The 10552-nt window shown below is 36.0% G+C and overlaps 1 protein-coding gene across 1 annotated transcript; it reads right to left on the bottom strand.

Moving 5' to 3' along the window:
* Positions 1-442: 442 nt before the first annotated feature.
* LOC121203736 (uncharacterized mitochondrial protein AtMg00860-like) lies at positions 443-2471 on the bottom strand. Its single transcript, XM_041074182.1, has 3 exons — positions 2369-2471; positions 874-1209; positions 443-516 (listed from the first exon to the last, which is right to left on the bottom strand). The coding sequence occupies exons 1-3, from the start codon at positions 2469-2471 to the stop codon at positions 443-445; spliced, it is 513 nt and encodes a 170-aa protein (XP_040930116.1).
* Between the last annotated feature and the right edge of the window lie 8081 nt (positions 2472-10552).

The following is a 10552-nucleotide window of genomic DNA, read 5'->3' as shown; positions in this document are numbered from 1 at the left end:
TGCCTCGTAACTCTGTTTTGGCGATGGTTCAGGGTTAGGGGTGTTACAACAATGACCCAAATAGAATCCTTCTTAGTGGGTGTTAGGGGCAACCCACTAACGAGGTCCATCGTTACTCGCTCCCATTTCCACATCGGTATTTTAACTGGTTGTAGCAAACCCAACGGTAATTAATACTCAGCCTTAACCTGCTAACACGTCAAATAGTGAGCAACAAAGTCGGTAACCCCACGTTTTAAACCCTGGCCACCAGTACAACTCTCGAAGATCTTTATACATCTTGTTTCCACCAGGATTCATAGCGTAAGGACTACTATGCGCTTCCCTCAAAATCGACAGCCTCAAATCCTCATTATTAGGTACACAAATCCTACCTCGAAAGCACAATACCCATCATTATTCAACCCAAATCTGTAGTAGTTCCAGGCTCAACCTGACGAAATCACATCTCAAGAGTCTTATCCTCTAACTGCTTAACTCTAATCTGTTCAATCCATGTCGGCTTCACTTGTAGCTCTGCCAGAAGACTTTTGACATCATAAAGACTCAATCAAGCGAACATTGCTCTCAGATCGGTCACAGCCCTATTGCTTAGTGTATCGGCCACCACATTGGCCTTTCCAGGGTGATACTCAATACTGCAGTCGTAGTCTTTGAGCAGCTCAACCTATCGACGCTGCCTAAGATTTAACTTCTTCTAAGTGAGGAGATACTTGAGGCTCTTGTGATCAGTGTAGATGGTACACTTCTCTCCATATAGATAATGCCTCCAAATCTTCAATGCAAAGACTACTACAGCCAACTCCAAATCATGCGACAGATAATTAGCCTCGTGAGTCTTAAGCTGTTTAGACGCATAGGCAACTACCTTACCGTCTTGCATCAAGATGCAACCCGAACCCATATGTGACGCATCATTGTAAACCACAAAGTCCTTACTAGGCTCAGGCTGTATCAGAACTAGAGCCTGAGTCAAAACTGTCTTGAGCTTCACAAAGCTCTCCTGCTGCGTGTCAGTCCAAACGAAAGGAACTCCTTTACGCAACAACTTAGTCAACGGCGCTGCGATCAACGAGAACCCCTCTACAAAACATCGGTAATACCCTGCCAGTCCCAGAAAACTGCAGATTTCTAACACACTATTTGGCTGTTTCCAATCCAACACAGCCTCAATCTTACAAGGATCCATTCGAATCCCCTCAGCAGAAACTACATGACCCAGAAATGTCACTTTCCGAAGCCAGAACTCACACTTGCTAAACTTCGCATACAACTGTTTCTCACGAAGGATCTGTAGAACCACTCTTAAATGCTTTTCATGCTCATCCTTAGACTTAGAATACACCAAAATGTCATCAATGAACACCACCACAAATCGATCCAAGTAGGGCTGAAACACACGGTTCATCAAGTCTATGAATGTCGCCAGTGCATTAGTCAACCTAAAAGGCATGACTAGAAACTTGTAATGCCCATAACGAGTCCTAAATACCATCTTATGCATATCGGCTCCTTTACCCTCAACTGATGATAACCTAATAGCAGATTGATTTTAGAAAACACTGAAGCTCCTCTGAACTAATCGAACAGGTCGTCAATCCTCGGAAGTGGGTACTTATTCTTAATCGTCAACTTGTTCAATTGACGGTAGTCAATACACATCCTCATTGTACTGTCTTTCTTTTTTACGAATTGAACAGGTGTTCCCCATGAAGACACAATGGGACAAATAAACCCACGATCTAATAGCTCTTGAGTTTTAGCCTTTAGTTCCGCCAGCTCATTCGGTGCCATTCGGTAGGGGCGATAGACACCGGAGCTGTTTAGGAATCAGCTCAATCCATCTACCTCACGGCTAGAGCAATCCTGGTAATTCCTCTGGAAAAAAACATCTGAGAAGTCCTTTACAGCACGGATGCCTTAACCATAAGTCCATAGAACCCGAGGTACTGAGTAAGCTAAAAACACCTCACATCCTTTCCTCACAGCTTCTCTCCACAATGCAAAAATCACATTACTCAAATAATATGTCGTTCTCCAATCATGACTATCTCATTATCCTCCTTCATCCTCAGAACAACCCTTTTTTCTAGCACAATCCAGACTTACACGATACTTTACCAACCAATCCAAACCCAGAGTTAAGTCGACTCCCCAAACGAAAGTTTCATCAGATATTGATATCGTTCTGGACTTCTAATTGAACGTCTCTGAACAATTTACTAACCCTAATAGACTTCCCAACGACTTACCACTGAATCTACTAAAGCCTCATACGGTATTCCCAAAGTCTCAACACAGAATGCAATGTAGGAAGTGTAAGCCTTTCTATCAGTCAACATAAGGTATGTTAGGATTAAGAACGTACCTTGATGCGTCCAGAGCATCTCTATCCTCCACGACGTGCAGTATAGACAAGTGCGGTGCCGCCTAGTCACCAGCACCTCTTCAGGCTCTCTGCCTCGGCCCATAGTAATCTAGCCTGACCTCAGCCCCTAGGTGGCTGCTGAACTCCCTTGAGGCTGTGCAGTCTCAGTGCCGGAGCTTGATCAGATTAGTCCTCAATGGACAGTCTTTACACGATGCTTAGATATCACATCTAAGACAAGCTCCAATAAACCTCTAACACTCTCCCGGATGGCATCTATTACAAAGCTGACAAATCGCCACCCCAGCAGGTGCAACAATAGGCCCAACTCTCAGGGGCCCATCAGATCTGACCTTTTTCCTAGGCCTCACCCAGCATTCGAAGACTCTAGATCCCTCTTAGCTTCCTCTGTCACAGTTCTAGCGCCACGCGCTTAACCTCCTCCGCAATCTTGGCCTTTTCAACCAACACGGGCAAACTCACGCTTATTCTACAGAGCTAACAGGACCCTCAAGTTATCCCTAAGGCCGTCCTCAAAATGAACATAGCACTCATACTCAGTCGCCACCCATGCCTCGTGTATAACGGTTCAGCCCAGAAAGTTAGCCTCATACTCGATCACTGAACAATCTCCTTAGTAGATTCAAGAACTTACGCCTCTAGCGTCAATGTAATGGCCCCCACATACTTGCTCTAGAGCCATCTTAAACAAATCCCACGCAGACTATCAGCTGAGTGCCATCCCTAACTGCCAGCCACCACTGATATGCTTCATCGCAAAGTAACGAAACAGCCCCCTGACTTGGTGGCACTAAAATCCAGATCATCCATAATGCTCTGCGGCCTCCATCCAGTATCAGCCACATAGGAGCAACTCCAGCGATGCCCTGAATACCTCAGCCCCATGGACCAAGTCGTTCCGTAACCAACCCACGGCCTCCAGACCAGCATTAGCCAATGACCCTTCCAGGATTGCAGCATGGCCTGGGACAATGTTCGTCCAGCTGCAGGTCTTGAGTCTCAGCCTAGTCTTAGTAACAGGTGACACCGCGTCTCGCTAGTGTCCAAATAGGATCGAAAGATGAAATGAGTTAGTTCGAATCCCCTATAGCCTCTACCCGCTCTAGTACCCCGTCCACGAGTACCACGTTACTCATCGAATTCGAATTAATCTATATAAAATTTTTATGCAAGTCAGTTTACAGTTTTGATAGTTGTTATCGGGTATTTTATGCAGAAGAGTTATCAGAGTACTCAGAGTCTGTTATCGCAAATTGTAGTTTACTATGGTTTTTAATTTACACTACCTAGAGTGTTTCAATAAGCATACTACCTACAGTAGTTTCACTGTAAACATTAGTATTTTCAAACATGATTTCAGTATATTCTAAGCATGCTTTCAAAACAATTTATAAAAAGTTTCAGAAACTTACAAGATCGGCCCCGAGACTCGGTGAACCACATACATAATCAAAGTATTTGAAAAACATTTGAAAGTGTTTCTCTAAAACCAATTTGGAACTCAAATTCACAGCTAAGTTTTGAACCTTACTCTGATACCACTAAATGTAATACCCCAAACCCGGCCTAAACGCTATGGCCAAATCTGGCGATGTCACATGTGAGTGCTTTTTAGAAAAACCTTAGCAAGTTAAAAGTCGTCCAATTTGTTATCTTTATTTAAGTCGTGAAATCTCTATTCCAAATATTAAGTGAAAACATTTCATTAACGCAGAAGCTAAAACATCATTAATTCATAAATCAATAATTTAACAATTTAAAATCCCCAAAATAAACCCAAAATAAATATTTAAATAAAGCAGACAAAATAAAGTGTTACTCAAAAATCCGTAAATGTCTACTAGTGTTCACCATCGAGCCCTCTATCACACCGATCCATCTACTACTAGGATTTCCTGAACAGATAAATAAATAAAGGGGTGAGTTTTCCCAACTCAGTGTGTACATCCCCACAAACAACATGCCTACAAACAAATAATAGAATATAGTTATTCGGCCTCAGCCATACAGATATCACATGCATAACAGATCGGATATAAGAAATATCATGCCCACTAACCCTGCACACCATTTTCGTCCAACCTAACACACCATGTGGGGATAAAATCGACCCACTCATCCCTGCACACTGTATATGGGATATAATCGACCCATCCAACCCTACACACTATAAAGTACCACATCGCAGCACATATCATAAGTATGCAGCTTAACTGCTAGATAAAAGGCTTATAAAGACCTTCAGGTACTCCCTTCACTTCGTTAAACCCCTCCGATGCAATGCATCATACAAGCATGGCATGCTATAATGCAGGCAAATGGATCATACCTTTATTTACAACACAGAATAGATTAGATAATCATGTTAAGTATATCATGCATACCCATACATCACAGAATTAAGAGTCTAGATAAGGCTTACCGACCTTATTACAGGTCACAGTCGACTTGGGCGACCCGTGCAACCTTACAGAACATTTTAGATTAAAAGGGCTCACACGCCCGTGTGCCTTGCTCGTGTGGGCCTACACGCTCGTGTGGGTCACACTGCCCCAAATTGGCCTTGCCTGTATGGATCGCACGGCTTAGCCCAGATTCCCACACGTCCGTGTGGGCCCACACCCGTATGACCCACACTGCCCATTTGCCTGAGCCCGTGCCTCGCACACAGCCTACAAGCCATCACACACTCGTGTCCGCCATGCACGTGCGACGCGGCACGGCCTGGCTCGTCAGTGACACGCTCGTGTCTCGCGATGTAGGCTACCACACAGCAGACCATACGCCTGTGTGGCGTCGATAGGCCACTTTTTGGCTTTCATCAAAACTCGTTTCCTGCGTAATCAGAGTACACACCTGGTTCGTTTTAGCTGCTAATCTAACCACGAGCACTCCAAAGCCTAAAATCGACAATATCGAGCCCAAAATCAGTCTTTTAAGGTAGATTATTAAGAATAGGTAAATCCCGAAATGAGATATCTACTTACCTCCAACGAATAATGGTGAATCCTCGCTGTTAAGCGCTTGATTAATGATCCACAGACACTAGAATATTCCCTAAACATCAACCAAAATCCCTCTTAAATAATCTCCAAGTAAATTCCTTAACTTTTATTAAAAACCAAATTTATCGAACGAAGAAATCACTAGCAACACGCCACAACTAATCGAAAAAGAAAAAACGAAGGAGAAGAAAAACTAAGAAGAAGGCAAAAAGAAGAAGAGAAGTTTGGCAGCTAAGGTTTGAAAGAGGAAGAACTACAGAGAAAATATTTTTCCAAAAAGTAAGAATAAGAAAACCCCTAATTTTTCCTAAAACCCTCAACTCAGAATTTTAATAAAACCCAACACATTACTAAAACTTGCAGCAAAAATAATCCATCGCTACTACAAGAAATCGAACTCCAGACCTCCAACACGCCAACACACATCTTAACCACTAGACCAGCAGGCCCATTCTGTTAGGTTTTTTCCATCAATTCCTTATAAACCTGTTAACCAAAACCCAGGCTTAATTCTTATAAAAACTAAAATTTTAGCCCAAGATAAGACTCGAACTTGGACCTCCCAAACACACCCCAAAACACATAACCTCTTAAACCACATATATATATACCAAAAAGAATCAAAACAAAAGTTTTGATATTTCCATGCTCAACAACCATAAAAGCCGAAATTACAGAAATTTGGGGCGTTACAATTATTCGAAAGATGAAGGTTTATTTATTTGTTTATTTATAATCAATTGATAAAAATTGATTTGAGAGATTTCTTTATCTTCTTTTCACACAATTATTTTATAAATTTTGGTTAAAGTCATTATTAAATTAATTTTACAGGCTTACAACTTTTTGCAATTGAAGAATTCCAATTGGGTTGTATAATTGGTTTTGAAAGTTAATTTACTTGATAATCGAATAAATAAATGTTGGTAAAATGTTTTTTTTCTCGCATTATTTGTTTTAAATTTTCTATTTGTGGTTGAATATATATTGAATTATCATCTTTTGTCTTTATTCATGATGAATTATATTTACCATTGAATTTAATTCATATATACAAATGATTACTTTTGGTTTCTGCTATAATTATTTTATATAAGTTTTAGCCCTTATGGAACCCGACTAAAATTAAAATATTTGAGAATTTTTTTAAATATATTGGCTATATATTTTCATAAGTAGTTGCGCGTATAAAGACTTTTATATAATTTGAGATTCTTTTTATATTTAGTGGTTATGGATTTTTTTAAGTATTTGTATGTATAAAGAAGTTTTATGATAATATCTTTAGTCGTGAATATAAATTTGAGTTTACATAAAAATATATAAGGCAAGCCATATTATTTTTATACTATTATAATTGTGCGTATATATATTATATGCATATAAATTATTTTAAGGATTAATGCATAATTATAGTTTGTGTGAATAGGTGTTTATAACCATTATTCAATAAGATATTTTTATAGTTTAATTGGTGAAATTAAGTTTTGATGATATCATTGAAGTTAATTATTTTTATTATTATATATTCAATTTTATGGGAGCTTTGGTGCAAGATAAATTAATCTTTAATGTTTAATGTTTTGCATCATAGTTGCTGTTGAAATTTACCAATTGTGCCGCCTATTTTGATTCCTTTTCTTGGCATAATTGCTTATTTTTAAGTTATTAATATTAGTGGATGAATTTCAATTATCTATGCTGCCAAGATATAAACGCATATATATTTAGTTTTAAGTTTGGTTCTATAATCTTAGGTTTTGACATTTATGGTTCTAAATATTTGGTTAAATTATGATAATATGGTTTATTGTATGAATTGTGGGATATGCCAACTATTATGATTTTATTTTTTTGAGATTTATTGGCTTGAAAATATTTTTCAAGTATTCATGTGAATATCTGTTTAATCATAAATATAACTTTGGATTTACATGGTAAATTCAAGGTAAGTTTTTCTATTTGATTATGAATACATGTATATGCGTGAATTGCTTTAGTGTTTTTATCCATGCCAAAATTATGAATACATGTGCTTGTTAATTATTTGACTTTGAACCACTACATTATTTTTGTTTGTTTTTTATATATATGGTTTTGGAACAAAAAAAAAAGAAATAGTAAAAAAAATTATTAAGGTTTTCGGTTTTTTATTGCATTATCAAGACAACCTTATTTTGGGTTATTTCGGAGTCTATAAAGCAATAAAAAATAGTTTTGACATTTGACTATTGAGGAAATTTAAATTTGAATATTGGTATGTTTATATATATTTTTTAAAATAACTTAATTGAAGCAAAAAGTCACCAAAGTGATTTTTTTTTGTAAAAATTATTTTATTTAAAATATAAAAGTTTTGTGTGCATGTAACTTAAGTTATGTTGATATTGATCGGCCCAAATGAAAGTTAATAATATTACATGTTCAACTATGGTGATAAACATGTGACGATTATTCAGTTTTACATGTGAGTAATAAATTGGCTTAAAGAAAGATTTATTGTTCGACATGTTCTTATTGTCAATGTTTGATTACTACACCAAGATATCACTTACAAGTTAATGTTTTTTCCAAAGATGAAATATTAATGGAGTGTCCGATATCTTAAGATGAGGTTTACCTTTATTCAAATTATTTTTGGTTTAAATTTGAAGTCTTATGTGAGGTTGTTTATGGTTTAAGATTTATTCAACTATTATTATATTTGTCAACATCATTGTATGTTGTTTTGGGATAAATATATATACATATATATACTATTATCTTTTAATTTGATTGAAAGATGAAATTAAGGTAAATATTTTGAAACAAATAAATTCATATTTGGCTTTTAATTAATGATATCTAATATTTTAAATAAATTAGTTGAAACAAAATGCCACCAAAGTGACCTCTTTTGTGTAGATTAGTTTATTTAAAATATTAAGATGATTACATGTTTTTGTGATTCATGCGTTTATTAATTGACCCAAAGGTAAGTTAATATTTGGCAGAATTTCAACGACATCTGTGGTGATAAATGTGTGACAATTATAAGGTATTTTATGTGAGCAATAAGTTAATCCAAAGATTAATTAATTGTTTGACATAATTATTGTCAATGTTTGATTGCTACAACAAGAGTACCGCTTACTGTTAATATTACTGTTCAAAGACTTGATATTAATGTTGTGTTTGGTATCTTGAGATGGGATTAGCCATTATCTTGAATTTATTGTTTACTTATGAATATTGATGTGAGCTTATTTTTTGTTCTATATTCAGCTAATTCATCTTCTACTGTCACAATATCTACTAATATAAATTCTATACCCATGCTTAATGGGACTAATTTCAATGAATGAAAAAGGCACTTACTTATAGTGTTTGGTTGTATGAACATAGACATTGCACTAAGGGAAGAACAACCCGCACCTCTCACTGCGAAAAACACCCATTATTTAAAAGGGATTTTGAGAGGTGGGATTGTTCAAATTGCATGAGTCTAATGATTATGAAGCACAACATTTTAAAAGCCTTTAAGGGCATAGAATCTGAAAGATTACTCAGGCCAAGGTTTTCCTGACGAAATTGAGAAACATTTTGCTAAAAACAATAAGGTTGAAATGACATCACTTATGACTTTTTTTATGTTTGTAAAGTTAAGGGTTAAGGAAATTCTGAGCGATCTAAGGGCTATGAGTTTATGATCCCACAATTAGGAATATTTTTGAGATGAGAATTGCAACATTCTTTGAGAATGTTGAGTTTGGGGGCAGAAATAAGGTTAGAGACATTACTTTTGAGGAGGAATTGGATTCTAACTCAGTTCCTACTATCACTTTTGATTATGTTTAGGTTCTCATACTTATTATTGATTAAGAAGTGAATCTAGAACCTCAATAAGACAATGTTGAACAAGTCCTTATTCAAGATAAGGTAATTGTCCAGAAGAACAAACTTAACAACCTCAAGAATGAATGTCATTAAAAAGGTCTACTAGAGAAATGGTTATAATGGCTTTAGTGGTATATTTTAACATTAAGCTACATTAGATGAATATTAAGTGAATGGTTTCTCAATGGTAACATTTATCATACATTTATATGGTGCAATTAGAAAGCTTTGTGTCTGATGATGCAAAGTTAATGGTTTGCAAAGAACTTCATCTATGGGCTTAGGCAAACTTTCGTCAATAATATTCCAAATTTTACCAAATGATTATCTCATTCTATTTAGAGATAAATTTATTGATAATCGTATATACCATAAGTTTAGTAGGAGTAAGTTCTATATTTGGTTTTATATGTTAATGACATACTGCTTGTCAATAACAAGTATAGCCTCAATCAATGGCCTAAGAATGATTTTAAGATTACAAAAAAATGCATTAGATTTTTTTACAATTTAGCAGTAGAAAGTCTAATGTATGTTCAGGTTTGTATACATTGGAATATTGTGTACACTATTGGGATGTTAGGCAGATATTTTAAGCAACCCTGTTTTGGACCATTGGATAGTATCCAAGAGGGTTATAAGGTATTTTCAGAGAACAAAAGATTACATGCTCACATATCGGAGGTCTAATCAGTTAAAGGTCTATTGTGAAAACAAATTGCATTCTTTTATTCCGATAGCAACAGGAGCACGTCAAAGTAAAAACAAATAGACTTAAGTTCCTGGTTGTTAAAGTAAAAGTTCAGAGTGGTTAGGTGCTTATAAAACATATTAGGAAGAACTCCATGATTGTGGATCTACTTACTAAGGAACTACACCTAAGGTTTATAATAGCACACTGCTTATATGGGTTTAATATCATTTAAAGGATATTTGGTTTTAGTGGGGAGTTTGTATTTTAAAATGCTTTTATGTTATAGACACATTTTCAATTATTTCAGTTTAAAGATATTAAGTTTATTTTCAGCAGAAATAAAGTTTATTTGGTTTATTCACACTCTGATTTTGGTAAGGTTTGATCTTACTAAGGAGGACCAGTTGGAGATAGGCATGTTTAGATCATATTGCATGTAATTTTCATGCTACACATCCATACTTGATCTATGTCATTTGGTTGTGTTAATATACGTGATCATGGATGAATTTAGTTACGATATATGTAACAAAAGTCGCGTTGGTTGTGTTATATGTAATTATTTTAAGTTCAAATCTTATCATATGT

The sequence above is a fragment of the Gossypium hirsutum genome, chromosome A07, assembly GCF_007990345.1.
Source record: "Gossypium hirsutum isolate 1008001.06 chromosome A07, Gossypium_hirsutum_v2.1, whole genome shotgun sequence".
Classification (NCBI taxonomy): Eukaryota; Viridiplantae; Streptophyta; class Magnoliopsida; order Malvales; family Malvaceae; genus Gossypium; species Gossypium hirsutum.
Note: the sequence above shows the minus strand (reverse complement) of the source record. Positions and strands in the feature narration are given on the sequence as shown.